General features: G+C 42.1%; 1 protein-coding gene across 1 annotated transcript; it reads left to right on the forward strand.

Moving 5' to 3' along the window:
* Positions 1–352: 352 nt before the first annotated feature.
* LOC118777264 (complement C3-like) lies at positions 353–24,477 on the forward strand. Its single transcript, XM_036528066.1, has 41 exons — positions 353–453; positions 1,468–1,663; positions 1,887–2,055; positions 3,553–3,623; positions 3,746–3,834; positions 3,930–4,012; positions 4,129–4,216; positions 4,487–4,592; positions 4,697–4,817; positions 5,080–5,195; positions 5,522–5,668; positions 6,414–6,623; positions 6,845–7,036; positions 7,243–7,398; positions 7,511–7,637; positions 7,900–7,974; positions 8,381–8,575; positions 9,069–9,186; positions 12,442–12,530; positions 12,936–13,075; positions 13,182–13,397; positions 13,868–13,928; positions 14,260–14,346; positions 14,446–14,649; positions 14,883–14,958; positions 15,401–15,560; positions 15,961–16,056; positions 16,370–16,520; positions 17,810–17,973; positions 18,399–18,557; positions 18,859–18,918; positions 19,546–19,636; positions 19,811–19,859; positions 20,512–20,602; positions 21,179–21,268; positions 21,421–21,526; positions 21,653–21,742; positions 21,832–21,912; positions 22,065–22,148; positions 22,400–22,535; positions 23,119–24,477. The coding sequence occupies exons 1-41, from the start codon at positions 383–385 to the stop codon at positions 23,258–23,260; spliced, it is 4,953 nt and encodes a 1,650-aa protein (XP_036383959.1). The 5' UTR covers positions 353–382; the 3' UTR covers positions 23,261–24,477.
* Positions 24,478–25,560: the final 1,083 nt, after the last annotated feature.

The following is a 25,560-nucleotide window of genomic DNA, read 5'->3' on the forward strand; positions in this document are numbered from 1 at the left end:
ACACAAACTATAGACAATTTGCGCTGTTTCGCGAGCATAATCATTTACTCTATTCACGCGACTGGTGTCAATTATTCTGTAAATTATTTGTTTTATTGTTAATCAAGGAGGATAAAGGGCAACAGGTTGAAAGTAATGATAGATTTAAAGGTAATTTTCAGGCTTTCCCTGTTTCCAGCTCACCCGCCGCCACTGCCTTTAGACATCGCTTGTCTTCTCAATCTTTCTCATTCCCGCTGATGGGAAAAAGCCAGTCAGAGGGTGTTTACATTGGAGTGCAGTCTCAGAGCCTGGGGTTGTTAGCCCAGGGAAGGAGGGTGAGGGAAACAGAGTATAAAGTGCAGTACCCAGACCCGCACAGGAACTGGATCAGGTGAGCAAGATGAGTGTGGACGTGCTGTGGCTGGCTGCGCTGGCTCTGTCTCTTCCTGCACTCTCTCAGAGTGATCCACTGTGAGTATACCGTATACAGACATACTAAATTGCACATAATCCACTGTGAGTGTACTACACGCAAACATACGCACACTCTATACATGATTCACTAAGAGTGGTGGTCAATGACCCTTTGAGGCACACATAGGATAGGGAAAGCTGATTGTTGCACACCTGCACAGAAACAGTCCAGACATGGAACAATTGGAGATGTCAATAGCAGTCATATTTGTGTTTCATTGTTAGAAAATCGTTGATCAGAAAAATTGTGGTATATTTGCTTGGTTCTTGCCATGTTTAGTGGGGAATTTTGTTTAAAAAAATCACAGAAGAAATTCATTGGGTGGCAGCAACACATGTTGAAACCAGAAGGTTGTTTATTTAATTTCCAGGGAGGAACACTTATATTCTACCCTTTGGCAAGTTACTTAGGCTGAAATATCAAGCTGTATGAATAGATATTTTGTAAAATATGAAATATACTGTGGAATTTCTTCTGGATAAGAGCATCTTCTCAGTAAGTTGTAAAAATGTTAGTTAATTAGTTAAAATTATGGTCAGTCCACTGACATGCGATAATGAGCAGACTAGAGATGTTGCAGTGCATGTATGTCAGTAGGTGTCCTGGTTTACAGAAGAACAGTGTGCAAACAAAGGGTTAATGAACAACTGAGGAACGCAGAGAGTGCTGTGCTTTTACGGTCTTATTGAGGCAAAATATTTTTGAGGCTGTGAGGTTCAATGTCTGCAGGGTTGTTTTAACACCTGTGTGAGAGTGTGTGTGTGCTCTTGTGGCTAAGAGCCTCAGAGAGAGAATCTCTTCTGAAATCAAGCAGTATAATGTAGGGTTGGTGCTATGTTTTCACTAGGGGGAGCAACAGTGAAAGTGTCTGACTGCAGCTTTCAGGCCTTCACTCCTTACTTCTTAGCTCTTGTTCCTTAACCTTCACCCTCATCTTTCTCGCTCCTCAATGGACATTCATTAACTCCAGTCTGTATCACACAGTAAACATGCGTCTCTCCTCTCTCCAGGTTTGTTTTGACCGCGCCAAACCTGCTGCGGGTGGGCAGCAAGGAGAATGTCTTTGTGGAGGCGCAGGAGTATGCAGGAGGTGACCTCAATGTGGAAATTATGGTGAAGAACTTTCCAGACAAAACCCGGGAGATCTTCTCCAAGACTGTGAGGCTGACTGCAGCCAACAACTTCCAGGCTCTGCAGGAAATTGAGGTGGGGGTCCATGTCTTTCACTCCCAGAACACAGAGTCATTTCCAAACCCTGATATCACTTCCTCTGCCGACCCAGTCATTACAGGTCCCACAACTGTCATTTCCTGCCTCATCAAACAGAAAATCAGAAAAGTCCCTGTGTTAAACTCAGAACTAATTTAAAAGGGTGTGAAGACTCTTCCCTGGACAGATGTGACAGTGCATCCCTCTGTTTTTATTACAGATCCCTGCTGATTATCTTCCTCTTCAGAAAGAGACACATCTCAAACAGTACGTCTATCTGCAAGCAAAGTTTCTCGGCGATCCGCTGGAGAAAATCGTTCTTCTCTCTTTCCAGTCCGGGTACATATTTATCCAGACGGATAAGACCATCTATACTCCAGCGAGTACTGGTATGACTGCATGAAGCCTTCTGTATTACGAAAGCACTACGTATTGATCATATTTGGAGACACTATTCTGAATAGTTAGAAATATATATGTGCAATATGGGACACTGAATGGTAAATCTTGAATTTTTTTTTCATTTTCATTTTCATTTTTTGAACTGAGAAATTAAGAAATATTTATTTTTGCACACCACAACTTAAGATATAAATACATTTTTTATTTACATTACGCTACATGTATTTAGCAGATGCACTTATCCAGTGCAGCTTAAAGCACAGTAGAACTTAAGTGTATCCATTCAAGTTTAGTGAGCAACAGTGTCTGACCAGGCTAACAGTCCCAGACCAGTGAGTGTGAGCATAACATCATTCAAGCCTTACCACATGTTAACATGTGCAGACCAGACAATGGAACCCAAGTAGACTATAACACAGAATCCAAAATATGTCACAATACTACACATAAAATAAACATCAATCCTAGAGATAGCTGGTGTTAAGGCGCTGGGATTTAGGTGGAACCGAGATGTCTGCAACAGAACATGGCTAGGGAGTCCGCTGTCCTGACCTCTATGGGAAATTGAGTCCACCACTGAAGGACCAGTATAGACAGGGACTGTGTCTGAGAGGAATGACCCCGTCGGGGCAGGACAGTCAGTTGCCCCAGCACCAAGGTATTGAACTTGATGTGAATGATAACAGGAAGCCAATGAAGTGAAGTGAGGACTGCATTTAAGGAGATTGTTCGCAAGTTGTGCAGCTACATTCTGGATTAGTTGAAAGGGTTTTTACAGGCAGGAAGCCAAGAAAGGAGGGAGTTACGGTAATAGTAGTATTTCTCCAGGCAAAGACTAAACATTTGGTTACATTTTAATTTTTGGTAAATATTTATTTTAAAGCTCAGACTTGAGGCAAGGTATAAATAGATAAAACCTGGATTTTGCAAATCTTGGATTTTAAATATTTAGATTTAATATACATATTTATTTTCTGATCAAAGTTATTTTAAAACTCTAATTTAAGATGCAACCTGAATATTTTAGATTTTAATATTTATTTTTAAATCCAGACTTCAATCAAATTTTATCTGTTATGACACATTTTTACAGTCAAGATTGTCACAAAGCCCTGTACATGTACCACAGTGGATATCTCAGAAGGAATCAAAAATAGAAAAACAAGGCTTATTTGACGGAAAAAAAAACAGGAAAATTATTCCCTGGACAATGACACATTAGATTTATGTTTTGGATTTGAAACAGAAGTTTATGCATAATTTCCTGTAGCTCGTGTAGTAGTTCTTTAGTTCTTACCCTTTTTTATTTGATATATCTTTCAGTGTATCTGTCTGTTTGGCTATAACTAACTATCTATCCATCTCAGTAATTATTAATGGTGCTTTGTCATAATGTTCCTCTGATTCAAATGGCAGTAGTAAACCAGCAGTTACATTCAAATTCCTACTGATCCAACTGAATAATTCATTGGCTGATGTTCTAGTTCGTTACAGGGTCTTTACCTTGAACCCTGGTCTGGAGCCAGTCACATCTGGGGTATCTGTGGAAATCATGGTAAAGTTTCAATCCGTATTGTCCTTCAAACAAACATACAAACCCTCTTAACCGCTTGTTATCTTGACCACTTGTACTCACATCGAATAACAGAAAAATGCTTTTGTCTGTTTCCCGTGCAGACTCCTGAAGGAATCACAGTTCAGAAAGACATTGTGTATCCAGAACGTGGTATCAAATCTGGACAGTACCATCTATCGGAGGTTGTTAGGTTTGTTTTGGGAAAGTCTCCATATGTTGCTCACATTGTGTACCCCCTTACCCATGGCCAAGACGTCTTACCTCAAACCTTTTTTTGGTTTACAGTTTTGGGACCTGGAAGGTGGTATCCAGATTCCAGCACAGCCCAGAGAAGAATTTTACAGCTAACTTTGAGGTCAAAGAATACGGTGAGACTATGGTCTTTTCATGGTAGAGATTATCATCAAGGAGGTCAAAGCTAATTTCCATCAACAGAGAACAGGGATACACTATACAGAGATCTTTTTCTCTTTAATCCTTCTAGTGCTGCCCAGTTTTGAGGTCACGCTAACACCAGAACAGGATTTTTTCTACACTACCGATACTCAGCTGTCTGTTGACATAAGTGCCAGGTAGGATAAAATGATTGTTTGTTGTGCACTAGGGAGACAATATCTGGCTAGTGTGGCATTCATGGCTTACATATACTCCACTGCAACTTTCAATGAGAATTTACAAATAAATATAAATTTTGTTAGTGTTAGCTTTTTCTCAAAGGGTTGGGGGGAATTATTGTTGGGTAAGCTGATTCTGGATCAGTTGTCTGCAGAAAGTACCCAGAGCTGCTCAGTGTAGTAGATGTGTACCTGTGGTGAAGGTCTTGCCCTTATCCCACCCTAAAGGTACCTCTATGGGATGGATGTGACAGGGAAGGCGTTTGTGGTGTTCGGAGTCCTGACCGAAGAAGGAGAGAAGAATCGTTTCCCTGCCTCAGTACAGAATGTGAATGTCAGTGCACTTTTCTGTCTCACCCACACCTCAACATAAGCAAACACTTTATACTGTCCCTCTTTCACGGTTGGCCATCAAGATGGGTTTCTTTTTGAATACAGGTCATCTCAGGAAAGGGCAAGGCCACACTGAGAAGAGAGCATATTCTGAAATCCTTCCCAGACATCAACCAGCTCCTTCACTTGTCTTTATATGTGTCTGTGAGCATGCTAACAAGCAGTGGTGAGGAGCATGTTCTTGTGCTTATATATCTAATATCTGTGTGCATACAAGTGAATGTGTAACAGTGTATATACAGTATGTATATGTGTGACTGAGGACATGTGTGTGAGTATGTGTACCGTAAACAGTGGCTGTACAACTGACTGCACTGTAACTTGTACTGCATTGTAATTGAATGTTGACTGCTGGCTGTACTGTAACTGACTGCACACTGACTGTGCTGTAACTGTCACTGACACTGATTGGTTCCTTCCTCTGGCAGGCAGTGAAATGGTGGAGGCAGAGAAGAGGGGAATCCTGATAGTGACCTCACCCTACAGCATCCACTTCCACAAGACTCCCACCTACTTTAAACCAGGGATGCCGTTTGATGTTGTGGTCTGTTTTTTCTCATTATTGTTGCTATTATTTCCTTTTGATGACCAGTGTCACTTGAATTATAAATCGTTCAGCTAATAATTCAACTGAAAATAATTTTTGTAAGTTTTGCGTTTTTATCGTTAACGTTAATATCATAACAAAACTGCAATACTTTTCACTGAAGATTTAGTATCAGACACATGCACTGTATTTTGTTTAATACATTGACAAATGCATTATGATGGGCAAAAATATATTGCTTGACATACAGTGCAGTCTGATATTCTTACTGGGAATATATTTGTCACGCTGTTTTGATCGTTCTTCTGATGTGGCTCTGAAAGGTTTATGTCACAAAGCCAAATGGCAGCCCTGCCAATGGCATTGATGTGGAGGTGACACCAGGGCCAGTTGTGGGCAGGACCCAGCAAAACGGGGTTGCCAAGTTAACCATCAACACCCAGGAGGAGGCTACCAGTCTTCCAATCACTGTGAGCTCCACCCCCAAGCCGTTTGCACTCGGGAAACCTTTGATCCTACCACTTTGATTCAATCTCAGCTGCACACGTTGAAAATAAATGTGGTAATTTAACGATGGTAAAACAATGGCGATTCATGACATTACATTACATTCATTTAGCACACACTCTTCATGTTGTTATCCAGCATGACTTCCGGCACAATGGAAAATTAGTCTGTAATCTGTAGGACCAGATCTTCAAAGGCAGGTTAGGTCTCAAAGGTGGTCTGTGAGATAACAAAGTGAGAGATGACACCATGACTTCATGTCACCTTTACTTGAGGTAATAGAATTTAAATACTTTATTCCTCAGCTTTTTACATCCTGATTTGCTGGTCTCTGAAAGGTGCAGGGCAAAGTGAATTCGAGCACATAACCCCCATTCTTCAGTTCTGTACTGAAAAGCAAGAAACTGATAGCAGGGGAGTGTGGAAACCTTTGACACTGAAAATGCATCTGTAGACCCGTGAAGTTCAGAAATTGTTTCAGTTGCATGAATGGTGTTATATCTGTTTGGAAACCACCTGTTTGGAAATCACTGGTTGGTGTGCAGTACTCTCACTTGCTCAACCCCCTACTACCACCAGTATGGAGAAGCGACACTACTGTTGCCATACTTAAATCAGTACACGTTACAACATGGTCCCAAATCATGGACTGGTGTTGCTCTGATGTTTTTTTTGGATAAGAGTGTAAGTTTGTCTTTTCATCTCCAGGTGAGGACGAAGGTCTCTGGCATGCCTCAGGAACGGCAGGCTGAGAAGGACATGACAGCCCTACCATACAAGACACAGGGCGGCTCCAAGAACTACCTGTACATCAGCGTCCCTGCAACTGAGCTGGAGACCGGAGACAACCTACGCATCGGTCTCAATCTGAGGAACAGCCCTGGTGATCAGGATAAGATCCAGCATTTCACATACCTGGTGTGTATCTGTATCTATGCCTGTCTATGCCTTTTACATGTGTCACATATTTGGAATGTGTCTGTCCTTGAATGTGTGCTATTAACATTCATGTGTCTGCTATGGACTGCACCAGTATTTGTGCCTGTTCTGAACGTGTACCTGAACAGGTACTGGTGTATACCTGTGTGTGTTTATACCTGAGAAGATCCTGATGTGTGCTTATGTGTGTGCCCAAACAGATAATGAACAAAGGGAAACTTGTCCATGTAGCAAGGCATGAAAGGCTGAAAGGACAGTCATCAGTGACCTTATCCCTTCCAGTAACCAAGGACATGATCCCCTCCTTCCGCTTAGTGGCATACTACCATGTGGGAACAGAGGTGGTGTCAGACTCTCTCTGGGTGGATGTGAAGGACAACTGCTTGGGAACAGTAAGACAAAAATGAATCATAACTTTTAAGCAAAATCTTTCATGATTGCGATTGTACCTGTAGATGTGAGTGTTTGTGAGAGACTTGGTGAATTATAAGCATGCTGTGCATTTTCAGTTGAGTTTTTATGTCCATGCATTGTCAGAGATTTAACCTGTTCAGAGACGAAGTCATGCTGAATCAGTGTATTCCTTCTCTGCCTGCAGCTCACCGTTTCCCCCACTAGACCAAAGGATGTTTATGAGCCTCGCAAGCCCTTCGGCTTGACCATCACCGGTGACCCAGGTGCAAAAGTGGGACTCGTGGCTGTGGACAAAGGAGTTTACGTCCTCAACAGTCAGTACAGATTGACACAAACAAAGGTAAGGGAAGAAATAAAATAATATATAATGGTTGATAAATAATGGCTTCCAATTGTTGTAAGAGTAATAGAGGGATGAGCTATCTACAGCAGTGGCATGTCTCCACATGTAGATCTGGGACGTCATTGAAAAGCACGACATTGGCTGTACGGCTGGGAGTGGCGCAGACAGCATGGCAGTCTTCTCTGACGCTGGACTGGTATTTGAATCCAGTCTGGGTGGAACCAAATCCAGAACAGGTATGACGACTATATGTTTTTGACGTGGCAAGGTTTTACTGGTATAGACTATAATGTGTGATGTTTTATTGTGTGTCGAATGTTTCCATGCACGTACGATAGATAGATAATGCATGTGTGATAATACATGTGTGGTACATTTGTGCATGTCTATTTCTGTGTGAATATAGGAGCTGATGTTTTTAACTCTCACAGAGCCAAGCTGCAGTGTCATTGCTGCCCTTTGTGACTCTCTCTTCCTCTGTAATGTCTGTGACTCCAGACCCCCAATGCCCTGCTCGCCCTAAGGCTCGCAGACGGCGCTCACTCTCACTGATCGACCTGAAAACGTCACTAGGTAAGAAGAACCGTTTAATGCACCTGGGGAAATCTCTGTCTCTCTCAGTCTCTGAGGAGTTAGAGGTTATGTGTCATTTTATTACAAAAGATTCTCAATATTCATTTCAATATATGCTCAAATATGAGATGATAAATTATATACATATATATATATATATAACATATTTCATTTTTGGTGAATTTACATGTCATGATATTTGAATAGGATTTATTATTTGTAATTAGATAATTTTTTTGAATGATTATTTGCTGAATAGCAATATGTCTTGTTTTGTTTTTCAATGCCTGGCACCTAACTGGGAGTTTGGTCTGGTACCAGGGTGTTGTGTGGGGCTGAGTAGGGGGAACAGTCTGGTTGAGCACTAAGTCTTTCACTCTGTTGAGTCTCTCCTCTTGTGCCGCAGCGAGTAATTACTCTGGGCTGGCAAAACAGTGCTGTAAGGATGGAATGGTGGAGAGTCTGATGGACTACACATGTGAGCGGCGTTCCCAGTTCATCATCGATGGAGAAGAGTGCGTGAAAGCCTTCCTCCACTGCTGTACAGAGGTGGAGAAGGGACACGTGGTGCCAAGAACACGGCAGATGCTCCTGGCACGCAGTAATTCCCACTCTCATCTTAAGCCATGCTGTTCAGGAAACTGGGGAGGTGGCAGTATTTCACAGCAGTTCTGAAGTAATGCAAGGAACACTATGATTCTGCTCTTAATGGATGAGTCCACATTCAACAGATATAGAAGATTAAACTGGACACAACACTTGATGTGACATGCATTTAAAGATACTGTTGATTACGGCATTCTGAATGAACAAACGCACACACTGGGGCCTGAATGTTCTAGAACCCTTTGATTAAGTAAAATAGAGAACATCAAAATAGAAGACCACTGCGATTCTAATATAGCCACTCCTTTCCCGGCTGGCATATACCCTGGCTTTGCTTATGCTTCAGTTCCTGGTCAAGTAGTTCTGTTTCTAAACCACTTGGCTAATGATGAGTAAAGCACCATGAGGGGAAATTGAAAGGGATTGAAAGGTATCAGTCAGAGGTTCCTTGAGTTCCTTGGCTTGTCTCTCTGTCTGCCCACACATAGGTGATGATGACGATTACTATATCAGCAGTGAAGACATTATGTCCCGCACGCAGTTCCCTGAGAGCTGGCTATGGGTGGAGGAGACACTGCCACAGTGCCCCCCAGACAGGAGAGGATGGTAAGAGCTGCCTGGTGCCAGAGCTTCCCTATGACTGTAGGAGCACAGCACCACTCTCTGACTGTAGGAGCACAGTGCTTCAGCCTTTCTCCACTGCCTCTCTCTTTGTTTCTGTCGACTTGCAGCTCTCCTCTCTCTCTCGTTGAGGCTATGCAGGTCTTATCCATATACGGACGCACAATGTTTCACTCTGTCTGCATCTGCGTCACACAGAAGGTCACGAATGGTGCTTTAGTGTGTCATGGCGCACAACGTTACGTAGTCACCTATCTTCACCATATGTACCTCAGCATATAGTGGACACAGACGAGCTATCTGGTTGGTTTGATGACCTGTGAATCCGTTCAGAATGCCTGACCAATTTTGCAGAAATGAACCTGACCTTTATTCCATCTGGATGGTTCATTTGTTTACATTTTTGTAATTTAGCAGAAACTCTTGTCTAAAGTATAAAGTACAAAGTGCAATCAATGAAGAGACATGAGGGTTGGTACAAAGCTAACACAGTGCTGAAATAACTAGCATGTACATTCTTAGATAGATAGATAATACTTTATGCATCCAAAAAGGAAATTGCCTCGCCAACAGTCAAGTATGTTGGGAACAGTGGTACACAACATAAAATAAACAGAAAAACACAGGACAATAAAGACAATAAATAGAACAATAGAACAATAAATTCTTCAATTGCAAACTGCACCATTAAAGTGACAGTTGCAGAATTCTGGTGATGTCCGTAGTGTGCCTCTTGCACATATTGCCCTTAATGTTTTGTACGTGAGTGTTGCACTGGGGGATCAAATAGTGATCTCCCTATGGCAGAAGGGGGAGGAGTTTTATCACCACCGGAAGAAACAATCACCTGTGATGCTCTGTGTAGCACTTTGGAGGGATGAGTCTTTAGCTGAATGTGCTCCTTTGGAGAGACGGCGTGCCATGGAGGGGTTGAGCAGGATTACCCATGATACTCAGCAGCTTGCTGAGCATCCTCCTTTCAGAGACCTCCACTAGAGAATCCAGCCCTGCTCCCAGGATGCTGCCAGCCCTCCTTAGGAGCTTTTTGATCCTGTTGACATCAGCTGTTTTCATGCTGCTGCCTCAGCACCCCACAGCATAGAAGATAGAACTGGCCACCACAGTCTGATAGAAAGTGTGCATCATTTTCCTGCAGACACTACAGGAGTGGAGCCGTCCGAGGAACGGGGTTAATTGCATCATATCTTATAGAAAGACTACAATATTTCTAACAAGAAAGCTAAAAAAAACATCCCACAGAAAAACTTTAACATATTCTAGTAGAATAACACGAAAGGTGAAGAGTTTGTGCTTGGGTAGGGGAGCCACAGTCTTGACCTCTACTGGAAGGTCATTCCACAACAGCTGGAGCCCATAACAGAAGTGACAGGAATGTGAGGAAATGAAGAGGGGGCTGGGGTGGAGCAGCCAGATGTCCTGAAGCTGCTGAACAGAGTGATCTGACCCATGTGTACAGTCTGATGATGGACTGAAGATGAGCAGGAACTGTTCCCCCAGCTGCTCAGACGGCTTAACATCAGCATTTTAAAACTGCTACCAGTGCCCGGTGGAGGAAGATTAGGCGGGGTGAGACATGTGAAGATTACAAGCAGCAGAATTCTAAATGAGCTGCAGGGGTCTGCAGGGAGGCCAGCAAGGAGGAAGCTGCAGCAGTCAAGGTGGGAGAGGCCCAGGGCCTGGACTAGCAACAGGGTTTAGTAGATGGTGAAGAAAGGGTGGGTCCTTCTGATGTTGTGTAGAAACATCTAGTTGGCCCTACTGACCACTGCTGTGTGTTCCGCAGAGGTTAGTTTGCACTTGAGTATTACCAAGGCTCTTGATGGTCTGAGAGCTTGACGCCATTGTGTCTTCCAGGAACAATTATGAAGTTCTGGAAGGGAGAAGACTTGGCCGGAATATGGAGAGGCACAGCCTTAGCCAAGATGAGTCTAAGGCGATGATTAGACATCCACAATGAGACTTCATGTTGTCAAGCTGAGATGTGCGATGAGATCTGAGCATCAGATGGGGCAAAAATAAAGAGAAAGCTGAGCATAACAGTGACATGATAAACCATTGGAGGAAATAGCAGAGCCAAGTGATCTTGTGCATAATGAAAACAGAAGGAGGGCTGAGCACAGAACCCTGGGAGACTCTTGTTGAGAACCTATGAGGTGTTCATACAGCCTTTCTCCAGGCCACCAAACAGGAATGCTGGGAATAATAGAATGTAATCCATCTGAGATGCCTGTTCGTTTTCGGGAATACAGAAGGATATGGTCGAAAGTGATTACTGCAAGTGACCCCTTTCTGTGTGGAAAGTGACTACTGATGGTCGAAGGACTGGAGGGGGGGGGGCAGTATGTAGGTAGTGCTCAAGCTGGATGATGAGGGCTCCCAGAATACGGAGAGAGTTAAGTGTTGGAGTTGGGACTGTGATGACCTGAGAGGTGACATGACCAGCGTGCATGTTACCTGTTTACATAATTAGTCTCATAGGCTGTCTGTCTCCCTTAGGTCAGACAGTCCAGCATGCTATCTGACCTCAACGAGGAATGCCAAGACAATACAGTGTTTTGTTTTAAGTTCTGAAGGCCCACCTCAAGGTTTAAAATGCCAAAAGTAATCTCATACTAGGTTGACTGGAAGGGCGTTTGAGCCTTGAAAGACTATAACTCCTGATGTTTAATCTGTCATTTTGGTGTTTTTTGTTTTCCTCTGAACACCCTGTGCTTTTTTGCCATTTCACTCTGAACAGAAACCCTCTGGGCTCTGTGACTGTTTTTAATGTGATTTTGCCTTATTTCATTTATTACTTTCCAATTCTTGAGGCTTTTCCCTCAACTTTATGCTTTCATCTACACTTATTATTTCACCAATTGAAGCCCCTTCTATCCAGGCAGGAAAAGACTGCTGAATGGTATTCTCTGAATGAAATTTGTCAAGACCACACCATTCTCCAGAAAAGCATTTGTTTGCACCTGAAATAATGTCCCTAGTATATTTCAGATGATCCACACACTGCAAAGGTCTGTAGAATTTGCATAGCATTGGGCCCAAAAACCTTCAGCGCTTTTGCTTGTCTATGACTGAGCAGTGCCACTTGCAGTAACAGGATACCACTTTAGAACAATACCTGTCTTGTCTTATGGCTGAACAGTGCTTCTGAGTCTTTGCAGCTGATTAATTTCGTCCATTGAGTGTAATAGTCTGATCTGTCTGTCTTCCATCATACTCCAGTGTGTCCACATCAATAACTAAAGACAGTTTCCTGAAGGACTCCCTGACCACCTGGGAAATCACTGCTGTCAGCCTGTCCAAAACTCATGGTACTAAAGATGTCTCTGCGTGTCTATTTCTCTGTATATCTGCCCTGAGGCTATATTGCTCCTTTGGTGTGTGAACTATGATTCATTTTTAATTAAATACATGAGAGTGATGTTGATAGATTTAATTCCTTCAGTCCTATAATGTTAGTGTTACAAGGAGCAGAGTGAACTCAAACACAGAGACTCAAGACTGAGGATTTTTTTTTTTCCCAAAAATAAGATTCTCTTTACTGGAGACACACAGGCTACAGACAACAAACTGGTTAGGGCAAGAACATACACTAATGGTAGAGAAAGAACCAAGGGTTGTGAAAACAGCAGAAAAGGAGAACCCGCTGCAGATGAGAAACACAGAACAGGACAAGATGCTGCAGTTGTCTTTCCTCAGTGTGACTCTGTCTACAGGAATCTGCGTGGCAGATCCCCTTCAGATAAAGGTGATGAAAGACTTCTTCATCGACCTGAAGCTGCCGTACGCTGCAGTACGGAACGAGCAGTTGGAAGTCAAAGCTGTGCTATACAATTACCTTGAAGAGGAAATAAAGGTGAGATGTCCGTGTAACTCTGCCTCATTTCTGTGATACGGTCTGGAGAAGGGCAGCATTATCATGTTTTTAGCATAGGTCACATGCGTGACCCTCCCACCATCAGGTTCGGGTGGAGCTGATGGAGACAGAGGAGGTGTGCAGTGCAGCCAGCAAGAGAGGGAAATATCGCATGGATGACGTGTTCATTGATCCCATGTCTTCGCAAGTCATCCCATTCGTCATCATCCCTATGGCCCTGGGACAGCACTCCATTGAGGTCAAAGCTTCCGTCTATGACTCCAGTCTCACCGATGGTGTCAAGAAGGACCTGCAAGTGGTGGTAAGCATATGTTCCACCCATCACTCTTCCACCAATCTGAGACATTTAGTCAGAGCTCTGGTCAGCACTCAGTATGTTTATAATTGAAGTCATGACCTTGCTTTGAGGGGGTATGTTGAGTGTAAGTGAACTTCTTCTCATAAAGAATATTTACCCTACAAATTTTTGTCTCATTTTTCATGTTTGTATCTGAAGGAATGTATTGTAAAAATATGCACATAAAAACTGCCGTTCATGTTTGTACTTTGTACACAGATTTAGGCATATATTAAATATTTATTCCTTGTGCATTGTAATCCAAAATATTTTCATCTTATTTTCAGTTAGTTTACTGAGAAATCATGTTTTCCATGCTCTCAGAAGAAAAATCGCAGACAATGACATTTCTCACAAAAGGTGTGCAGGTGGCTTAGACTAAAGTAAGCTGAAGTTGCTGCTTGCACCCATGGTTTTCACTGTCTCTCTCCCAGGCTGAAGGATTGAAAACCATAAAGGATGGCGTAACGCTGGTTCTGAAGCCGTCTGACCATGGTGAGTTTCTGACTGTGCTCTGATCACATAAAACCAGTCTTCTCAAGATTGCCCTGGTTTTAAAATGTGATTCATTTGCCATCTGGATTCTCACAGGAAGCCTGTGTAAGGGGCATAATGTATCCCATGGCTTCCTCGCCTCTATAATTTCTTACCCCCAAAAACAGATCTAGGCTCAGTTTACTCATCCCTAATCTCATCCCCAAAGACCTTGATACTGATCCAGGATCAGCACCATCTGTTAGAATCGATCTGAAGCTGCTGCATCCTGGTATTTTACCCTGTTCAAGGTGTGACATGTGCGTGTGACACTTTCCCACCCTCCTATCAGGTGGCATCCAAGCACGGAAGATGAACCGCGTGAAGCTGTCCTCCCAGGTGCCGGGCTCACCTTCACAGACTTACATCAGCGTGACAGGTAAGGGGACATCCTCGCTTACTCTTTGGAGACATTTCTTCACCTTTTCTTTTTTTTTTCACTTATATGTTCCACTGGTCATGTATGTCCACCACACAGCTGACGTGCTGAGTCAGAACATTCAAGCTGCCATCAGTGGCACCCTCATAGGCAGCCTCATAACCAAGCCCTATGGATATGGTGAGACGAACATGATCACCATGACCAAACCTGTTGTCGCCACACACTACCTGGATAGAACCGGCCAATGGGAAAAAGTGGGGGTAGACCGCCGTGAAGAAGCCATCAAATTCATCAAAATGGGTAAGAGCCTGCAGATTCATCAGTTACAGCATATCGACATGTACATTAAGAGAATATTCACAAATAAAAGTACTAATTTTAATTGTTTTTCAATACATTAAAAATATTTGAAAATTGCTTCAATTTTTTATTTATAAAGGACAACATTATTAGGACTTTTACATATTTCAGTTGACTCCCACACAAACAAACAAAAGAACTGTTTTGTTGTCCCTTTCCCTTCTTATATTCAGGATACACACAACAGCTGGCATATCGCAAAAAGGATGGTTCTTACAGCATTTGGACCCACACAAAGCCCAGCACCTGGTGAGCCCCTTCCCATCATGCTTATCCAGTTTAACCACCACTGCTTCCCTATCAAAAAGGAACCATAGCACCATTGCAGCAGCAGGGCTTTCAAAATCCAGCGACAGACATTTGATTACCAGAGAAAGAAAATTCGACTACCAATTCAATTCAGTTTAATTCAATTTTATTTGTATAGCGCTTTTTACAACACAAGTTGTCACGAAGCAGCTTTACATTGATCCCAGGCCTGAGACCCCCTGAGAGCAAGCCTACGGTAATGGTGGCAAGGAAAAACTCCCCAATCAACAGGAAGAAACCTTGAGCCAGAACCCAGCTCTACCAGAATCTTCGAATTTCATTTTTGGATTAATTTGCATGATTCAGCTTGATTCAAAGGTGTGACATATTGGTGAGGTGCAGAACATTTACATAACAAAGACTCATCTTCCCCTTTCACCAGGTTGACAGCATATGTAGCCAAAGTGTTCAGCATGGCATACAGTCTCATCAGCATCCAGGAGGATGTGATCTGTAGCGCCCTCAAGTGGCTGGTCCTGAATGCACAGCAGCCAGATGGCGTTTTCAAAGAAGATGCTCCAGTTATCCACGGAGAAATGGTGGTATGTCATTGCAGGCGCCCTTCAGCTGGGCTGTTACTCTTTTACCAACACCTGCTCAACCTGTGTTAGTACGCAATTAAAATAGCATAATTCAAAATCTTTTGTGAAAGGAAGACATAAATTATACATATAGTTCAGAAACACAAAAACTATAAAGCACTTGAATCATTTCAATCATTCAGTAGAACTTTCCTTTTTTTAGTGCATCCAGGTATTATCAATAAAGTGAGAACAACAGGTTACACATTTTTGATATGTCAGTTGTTTATTTACACAAGTAAATGTAGAAATCTGTCAGTAAAGTCACAGCCATGGACACGAACAGTACAGTATCACTCATGTAAAGGACAGTGTGTTTGGAGAGCACACACTTGCATGTAGTTTGTGTTTTTGCCCACAGGGTGGTGTGCGTGGGAAAAACGCTGACGCATCGCTGACTGCGTTCGTCCTGATTGCCATGCAGGAGGGACGTGCCATCTGTGAGGAGAGAGTAAATGTGAGTGAATCAACCCTCTGCATGTAAAAATCCCACAGGTCACATCACATCTGAAGACATAACACCAAATACATCACATCTAACATGACACAGAAAATTGTGGTACATCAACTGACAATCAGAGGTACAATCAGAGACACAAGAAAAGGAAACCCTGGTCAATTTGTTCTACCACTAGGGGATCCTGGTTATTGTCGGTGACTGACACAGCTAAGATCGAACCTGGGCTGTAGGGCTCACTGTGTTTATCGCTGAGCAACTAGGCAGACAGGTTTTGCATGTTATCATTATAATTTCTGTGCTATGACTACAGAGGCTGCCTGACAGCATGAAGAAAGCCAGAGAGTTCCTGTCACACAGGATCCACACCCTGACCAATCCCTACGCCGTGGCAATAAGCTCCTACGCTCTGGCCCTCGGGGGAAAGCACCAGCTGCATGTCCTGTTCCGCTTCGCATCCGATGGTGAGCTGACCCATGAAAACAACATTTCCCACAGTGCCCATGGCCCACACATCTGACATGAAACACACAGTAATACACAGATGATACACCCTGTCCTCATTCTGTGTGGCAGGGAAAGAAAGACAGAAAGAAAGAATAAGAAAGGAAGTACACAACCCAATCCAACTGTTGGTAGAGATATTTCCCAGAGTTACTGCAAAGCTTTACAAATCTGTCAGCGTTAAAGGAGTTCTGTCTAATACGGAACTACTGAAGTGTTTTAACCCCGGCTGACCTGACCTGGCTGACGCGCTAGACTTGACGTTGCTAGATTCACTAAACCTACCAGATTGTTCAGCAAAGAGTCTGCAGACGGTTCTTTAGTGGCAAAGCAATCCTCATTTATTCCACAGCAGTCGCAGATAAAGCTCAATGTCCATTCTCGAAACACCAAACTAAACAAACTCGCGGTATAGCTTACAGCAGGCATGAGCTTAGCATGAGCCCAGCGTGAACCTAGCGGTCAAAAACTCTTTGCCCTTCCGGGGTCAAACACCTAACCACAGCATTGAACTTGGCTACCTATATACCTGAGCACTGTTAATAACAGTGTACAGAAAGAAAATTACAACTAAATTATCAGCAACATTTGGCTCCTACAGTCAGTGTTACTCTTTTTAGGATTGCTCACAGAACCAGCATCAAAACTATAACAATCTCATAGTCCCCTAGAAAGAACAGACAATGTGGGTTGAAGGCCTCTTTTGGCTTTTTCCAAACATAAACCTGTCCAGATGTTGGAAAAAGAGTAAATTACAACTCATCAGTCCAAATTACTTTCTTCCACGGCTCAGAAATTCAGGTTTTATGCTGATTGCACCAGGTTATGTGTTGTTGCACACTGGCCTTGGATACAAAAGATTCCTGAATGGCAGCCCTACCATAAATGTTGGTTTCGTGAAGCTCATCTACAGTTTTTGTTGAGACTGGGACATGGAGGTTTAGATTCTGTTCTGTGGAGCTTTTTGGGGCTGTTGTTTCATGGGCTTTTACAACTGTCCTGTTAATCACCTATTTGACCTCTTTGAACATCTGTAAGATCTCTCCTGTTGCTTTTAAATCTCGTATTTTAAAGTGTTGACTTTAAAATGACTTGTACAACAGAAACATGTTGGTAATTAGCATTGACATTAACATGCAACACATGTAGACTCCTTTTTCTGTGATTTAGTTACCTCAGAATGAGTCCTTTAACATTTTCTGTTTTCATTTTGTTTTAATACCCCCCATGTCCCAATTTGCCATTACAGACAGAACACATTGGCCGGTCCCTGGAGGTCACCGTTTCACCCTGGAGGCCACAGGTTATGCGCTGATGGCCCTGCTGAAGGCCAAGGAGTTTGACCAGGCTGGTCCTGTGGTAAAATGGTTGACTGAGCAGAGGTTCCACAGCACGCAATACTGGTCCACCCAGGTACACACAGGTTGTGGGCAGCAGGAGGTAGAAATTATGTTTCTCAGAAAGGATAAACAAACTCCAACAAAGGTCATGTTCTTCTCTCTTCCCTATCCCTGATGCGTCAATGTTCAATTCTACAGATGGTTCATTTTTCATAACCTTGTGAAATAAAATTTGTTGTGCTTTAGGGCATCCCTTTACACAATTTAGTGAAGATTCTCTTCAAGATCTAAAAATCATCTGATTAGCTAATCCCATTCACTTTATCTGATCCACACACCATAAGGATCAGTAAATCTGTCCAGTATCAGAATTTGAACAGAATGTCCACCATTTGATGGCGTGAAGAATTCTTCTGAAAACTATGGCAACACTGAAGCCCCACAGCCATTTAGGATTTGGGGGGCGAGTCTTAATGCTGTCCCGGTGTTCCCCCTCAGTCCACCATCACAGTGTTCCAGGCTGTGGCTCAGTACACGATGGAGGTGCCTGACCATAAGGATGTTGACCTGCAAGTCAACATTGACGTCAGCGGCCGTTCCAAACCCATCAAGTGGAGCTTCAACAATGACAATGCTTACGTCACTCGCTCTGACAAGGTAAGCCAAACAGAGACACAATGGGGAGGGAGGAAGAGGTATAGAAGCAAGGGATGAAAAAAGGAAAGAAAGCATGAAAGCAGATGAAAGAAATAAACTGACACAGAAGGAAGGTATATGCACAAGAAAACGAGAGCATGAGTGAGGGAGAGAAAGAGAATGAGTGAGGGAGAGAAAGGAAAATAAGAATGGGAACTTGAGAGAGAAGGAAATGTTAGTGAAAGAATCAAACATTCAATAATCTTGTGAAATGAATAGGCAGACTTGGGCCAGTAAGAGAAAGCTGTATCTGTGTTTATAGATTCGGATTGACCAAGACCTAACTGTCACTGCCAAAGGAACAGGACAGGGGAGCATGTTAGTAAGTATTCATCTTCTTCAGGGATTAAGCATGGGGTCTATTGATGTTCCCTAGTAATGTGCAAATTGCTGAATTTAGAATAAGATGAATAAGATGCATATGATTTTTTACAAGGGAAAAAACTTAGACACTTGACAAATTTCCATAAGAAACTCACAAGGGCTGAATTCTGAAATATTCCTACAGAAATTTCTCTTTTATTTATCACAATTTTGCTGAGAAAAGTACTTTCAGGTATACCTGTTGCTTTGCACAGCTGCTATTATATCATTACAATACAAGCCATACAATTTGGAAGAGTGGCTCAGGAGCTGGGTTTAAGATCAAGGGTGGGCAGATCTGAATCCCATGAGGGAAAATGATATTACACCACTGGAGAAGATACTTCACCTGAATGTGTAAAATAAAAGCAGAAGGGTCTTTACTTAACCAATACGCAAAAATGAGTTACAAGCATTGATAGCTTGCCTTAATTGTATTTAATGCAAGTCTATGATTGTGACATGTTTGATTAGAATTTTATATGATTAAAGCTTGCAATAAATGATATTGTGTAGTAACTGTGTGTAGCCTGGTAAACTGAGTGGTATCACATGTGCACTGACCAGCCTGCTGGTTACGCTGCAGGTGATGACCTTATACCACGCTTTGCCAGAGGAAAAGGACACAGACTGCAAGAACTTTGACCTGCAGGTTAAGATAGAGAAACAGCCAGAAGGTACAGATTATTGGGCAGTTCAGCAAAACTGCTTTGCATTCTGACAAAATAAATGTAAATCCTGCTTCACAAGGAAATAAATCTGGACAAATATCTTTGTGAACATTTCCCTGACCTTATTCACTGGCATATTGATTATTTTTGATTATTTTTCATGTTTATTTCATTTTGCAGTTAGTGATGAGAAAGCAGTGGAAACGTACAAGCTGACAATAGAGATGAGGCAAGTGAGATTGAAGGCAAATTCATCTTCATCTTTTTTTAAACATTCGTTTTAGTACTGTAGAAGCATTTGCTGTACATCTGATCCTCAAATCTGCTATAAGTGGTGTCAACCCTTTAAGAGCATACAGTACTGTCACTGTGATGAACATGGCATGTTATCTGAATCTGTGAAATACATAAAATTATTTTAAAAGATAGCAATGCTTTGGACAATGCTTTAGACTGCCTCTGAGTGAAATTATCCCTTGTGTACAAGGACATTCAGGGTCTGAAACAGTCTGCAAGGGTGGAAATGACAACAGTTTGACTGAATTTACTACAGATATGGTCAATTGTACAAACGTATATAATGAAGGAATCTTCATCCTTCACAACAGTTTTATTACTAAAACGAGTTGTACACACTGACTCCTGCAAGCCTCAACATTTGTAAATCATCTATGTTGAAACCCAAGGACGATGTAGTGTAGTGGGGACAAAGCTGGTACTGTAACAATTGTATTTTTGACTCTAGGCACTTCACACAGTGAGTAAGATACTTCAGACACATTGTTAAGTATCATGTGGAATAAATGGATGATATTTACCATTTTTTTAGACGTCAATGCAAAGCTTATTTTTGCACTCTGACATTCCTATGCATTCCCCAGGTACCTGTCCCCAGACAGAGATGCCACCATGTCTGTCCTGGATATTACTATGCTCACAGGATTCGTTGCAGACAAGAATGACCTTGCAAAGGTGAAAAACAAAACTGGAGCCATCACTGTGAACTGTGATATGACACACTCTTCCACTATTGAGATAAAATGCCACCTACAATCTCTTGTCACCTGAGTTATATCAAAAGATTTAAAGTTTATTTTCATTTTCTTTAACCTGTCTTTAGTCTGGAGTAACAGTTTAGAGTCATTAAATCATCCTTGGTGGTCTCTTGGTATACTGACTAACCAAATGTCTCCTCTTGCAAGCTATGGCCATGCCTCTTGTGAGAAAGAAAACTGGGGCCATCATTGTGGACTGTGACCTCACACACTCTTCAACTGTTGAGATAAAAAGCCCTCTACAATTTCTCCTTACCTCACTCATTCTTGGAACACTGAGATAAAATGCCACCTACAATCCCTTGTCACCTGAGTGATTCTCAATCCTTATCAAAAGATTTAAAGTTTATTTTTACTTTTTTTTCCTTACTTGTCTTTAGCCTGGAGTAACAGTTTAGAGTCATTAAGTCATCCTTTGGGGTCTTCTGGCACACTGACTGATGTAACATCTCTTTCCACATGTCATGGCCTTTTCTCATGTTCACTCCATCAGTTAACCTCTGGAAGAGACCAGTACGTCAAGCAGATTGAGACGGACAAAAAACTTTCGGAAAAGGGCTCCCTCCTTTTCTACCTGAATAAGGTGTGGACGTGTGTTCCTTTGGCCATACTGACAGTGCTTGCTGTTGGTCTGCTTGTTACTGTACATTCATCTTAGTATAACGGTGTTGGAAACTCTCTCTCCATACATCCAGTTTCTTTCTTTCCTTTGTTTCCCTCTCTCTCTCTTCTCAGGTCTCTCACAAGCTGTCTGACAAAGTGGTCTTCAGGATACACCAGATGACCAGAGTGGGTCTGCTTCAACCAGCTGCTGTCACCCTGTACGAGTACTATGCTATGGGTGAGCTCCAGTCTTCTCCACTGTTTCAGAGGCCTTATCACAGTAAAGGCAAACACAGCACCCACACATGGCTCTGGCCATGTCATATGCAAAGAGCTTGAGGAAATAAAATCACCGTTCTTGCAGAAAACCGCTGCATGAAGTTTTACCACCCGCAGAAGAAAGGTGGAGCCCTGAACAGGATCTGCCATGAGGAGGTGTGCCGGTGTGCGGAAGGTATGGCGCATGCATGTACTAGCAGGAAGTGATGTCACGAAGAAAGCCTGCCTGCCATGTCCTCACTTGCATTTCTTTTCCATTCAAAGAGAACTGCAGTTACCAGAAGAAACAGAGATCCAAAGATTTAGACCGTATCAATTCAGCCTGTGGGATCGGAATGGACTACGGTAAGGTCATTGGCAGGTAAACTACAATGTAAAACTGTAAAGTTACTCATATTTTATCTGACTGCTATATAGAAGACAAAGGGTGATCCTTTCTTGTTCAAAAGAAAACAGGTCTGGAGTGTGCGCATACTGATCGTGTCCATGTTCTGCAGTTTACAAAGCCAAAGTGCTCCATGCTGATCTGACTCCAGCATTAGACCGCTTCACAATTCTGGTGGATGACGTCATCAAAGAAGGTAAGTCTAAGCTAAGCTGCCTTCAGTGCTCCTGTTTGACAAACTTCTGATCTCTCTCTCATTTGATGAAATCTGATCAGCGTGGTCAGTGTGACTCATTTCCATTGCCTGTGGCAGAGAGCAAATGGAAGATTCAATAGGATTAATAAATCGTGGTCCTTTTAATAGTCCTACTGTTGTATGTTTTTGTGGTGGAGGAGTGTCTCTTGACTGTTCCTTCCTCCTGGTAAAATGTCTCTGTCTCCCTGCAGGCACTGACACCGGTGTGGGTGGGAAAGAGCGCATATTTATGGCCCATCCCTACTGCAGAGAGGCAATAGATCTGAGAGAAGGAAGTACCTACCTGATCATGGGAAAATCTGAAGACCTCGTCGAAGGAAAGGACAGGTGAGCTCAAGGCTGTTGCTGATTTGCCCTGCTGCTGTCAGTCAGCAGAGGGTGCCAGAGAGCTGGGGTAGACACACTGGGATTCTTGCTGCCGTGGTAACCTTGAGTTTCCAAAAAAGAATGAAGGCACTTAGTTTGCAGTACCGACACGTAGTTTCTGTATTTGTGTAAGCATACTGAATGCATATGCAAAGTGTGCATGTTTGTGTGTTATACATATGTACACAGCACATGGCACCTGTGTTTTTACATGCATGCTACTATATTTATGTGTGTGTGTATTGCATGTGTTGTGTATATGGGTGCATATGTGTATGTACATTACAAAAACCTAGTGTAGTCATTTAGCAGATGCTCTTATGCAGAGTGACTTACAAAGTGTACCTAATAAAGTGGTTTGAAAAGTTGTATAAACAGAACACCACTATCCACAAGTATGTGTACTAGTGTGTGTGTTGATAATGTAATGTATGTATGTTCTGAATGTACTGTGTGAAGGGTGTGTGCATGTGTGTGTGTATTGCATAGGGTGTGATTGTATCATATATCTACACATCTTGTATGTTTATATACATGTTTGCAGACTGATGTACATGTTGGGTGGAGGCACCTGGATTGAGTACTGGCCCACAGAGGCAGAGTGCAAGGAACCTACATACAAAAACATCTGCAATGACATCATTTCTGCTGCTGAAGAGCTGCAAACGTCTGGATGTATCATCTAAACTTGTGTCAAGATGCTTGAATATTTTACATTTTACCAAGAAAGCAATGCATGTGCCTTACATGTGTATTGCATTTGTATTGTATGTGTATTACTTTTATTTTTGTAATTGAATGTATGGTATAAGACAATGGATATAATCAATACAGTTATTCCTGCTCTGTGCCATTTTATTTCATCACTAGAACTGTATTATTCTGTTTTCCCATTGTCGATCACACATGTTGTTTGCATGATGTTTGTGTATGCTGAAAAACCACGGAAAAAGATGTCCTCGTCGCCCTGTGCACTTCCTCTAGACTTTCCTGTCCGTTATTTTTAACAGCTCTGCTGAAGCAATAAGAAGTGGAATGTCAGCTTGCATGTTTTCACATTTGTGCAGAAATGACATGATTTTCTGGCTGCAGTATGCCCAAAGCCGAAAGGTTTGAGCGAATTTTCTTAAATATTTTTTTCCTCTTACTAATATAAAGAGAAATTCACTAATTATATATGAGAGTGACTGTTTCATTGATGTGCTTTTACAATCCTCTCTTGCTCAAGATATTTTAGAGTTAGAACTGGACACTAGCGGGGCATCAATGGGTGCCGCGCAAGCCCCACAGCTAGCAAAAATAAGTTCTGGAGTCAGCAGCGTTGATAGCTTATACTATGATCAGTTTTAAAAATATGTTCAACGAATGCGTTAATCACAGTTTCTGGTGTATTTTGATTGGTGATTAAAAGATTTTAATCAATAGTCCCCTCTAAAACACACACTATGCTCTGTACCTGTAAACAATCAATGAAAGCTCGAGTTCAGCAACGTTCTAGAGTGTAACCATGGGAACGGCAAATGCGTTCTTCAAGCACCAATAAGAACGCGATTGACACACGTCACATAATTTGAAATCTCAGTGCTCATAGATATGAATGAATGAATGAAACTGACAAGAGAGCATATATACAATAGATCATGGATCATATATTTCCAAATATTTCCAGAAACTCAACAAAAGACCCAGCGCTGGTAGATTCAAGATTCAAGAACTTTATTGTCATTGTGCAAGCACAACGAAATTGCAACAGTGTCAACCTCAAACGGTGCATTTATATTTAAGTCCTCACACATATTTACAAAAAAAAAAAAGCAATATAAAATATCATCAATAGAAAAAAGTACAGAATCTAAACAACATAACGTATAAAATGCAATTAACGATAAAATACAACTAACGAGGGTGCGTACAGCGAAGGCGTACAGCAGCAAAGGTGCGGCGTGACAGATATGGAGCGATGGTGTATTGGCGTGTTGAATGACATGTAAGGTCATTCTCCTAGATGCCGCCTCCTCTTGTCTGCCCGCAAAGTGGGTTTTTTTTCGGCATTTTAGAGTCCCTGTTTTAGAGTGTAGAGTCATCTTTTATATGTAATATATATGACATGTATTTTGGAATAATAAAGTTAAAATTTTTTTTTTTTTTTTTTTTTTTGGTCAATTACGGCATTCTACGGTCTGTTACTTCTGAATAGCAGATCGCTGCTATAAATAACAGACCGTTGCTATGGACGCTTTTTTCTTGGCGAAAGCAATAAAATCATTTTTAAATCAATATTTTATATCAAATTATTGATTTCTTTAGTGAGTAGTCGTGTAATAAGCGGAATAATGCAGGCCTACAGCGAGCCTCCGCTGCGCATCGGGGTCCTGCATCATTATTTCGCAATAATCACCGGCTTACCTTACATTATCTAATTATTATCTTGTAAACTAGATGGCTGTGCTTTGACGAGAAAAGACGTAACATAACCCTGGTCGTACCTCTCTCTGCTCTGCCAGATGGGCGTGCCGTTGCGCCCTTTCCTTACGGCGCACAGCTACTTCTTTGCTATTAGACTGGGTCGGACGGTCTGTACACCCAATCTTATCAGAGGAAAAGTCAAACACAGAGAGCGGCCTCGGACTTCTGCTCGTTGGCGAACCACCATTACGCCTGACTCTTGTCCACATCGTCCTCGTTTACAAAGTGATCGCGACAAAACCCTAGCATCACGGCTAACTGGGGGATTCTTTCGTTTCAGTGCAGCTAGCCAACGATAAAGAACTGCTTGCCGCTTAAGAGGCAAAGTATCACGTCGCATTCTACGCTAAAACAAGATGGCGCTACACTTGTTTCAAAAATGAAACTTAGATTAGGCTACTTATTATTTTTAAACCAGTTCACTGACAGTGTTAAACCTATAAGGATTTTTAGAGTCGGAATCCATCTTGTAAATTACGCTAACTACATCTCGTGTTTCATGTCCACTTTAAGAAAGCAG

Source organism: Megalops cyprinoides, chromosome 1 (assembly GCF_013368585.1).
Source record: "Megalops cyprinoides isolate fMegCyp1 chromosome 1, fMegCyp1.pri, whole genome shotgun sequence".
NCBI classification, from domain to species: domain Eukaryota; kingdom Metazoa; phylum Chordata; class Actinopteri; order Elopiformes; family Megalopidae; genus Megalops; species Megalops cyprinoides.

Coding starts and splice junctions, on each gene's coding strand:
- LOC118777264 (XM_036528066.1), top strand. CDS start 383: ATGAGTGTGGACGTGCTGTGGCTGGCTGCGCTGGCTCTGTCTCTTCCT. Junction 4,593..4,696: donor CCTCAGTACAGAATGTGAAT/GTCAGTGCACTT, acceptor TTTTGAATACAG/GTCATCTCAGGAAAGGGCAA. Junction 13,929..14,259: donor TCTGAAGCCGTCTGACCATG/GTGAGTTTCTGA, acceptor CCCTCCTATCAG/GTGGCATCCAAGCACGGAAG.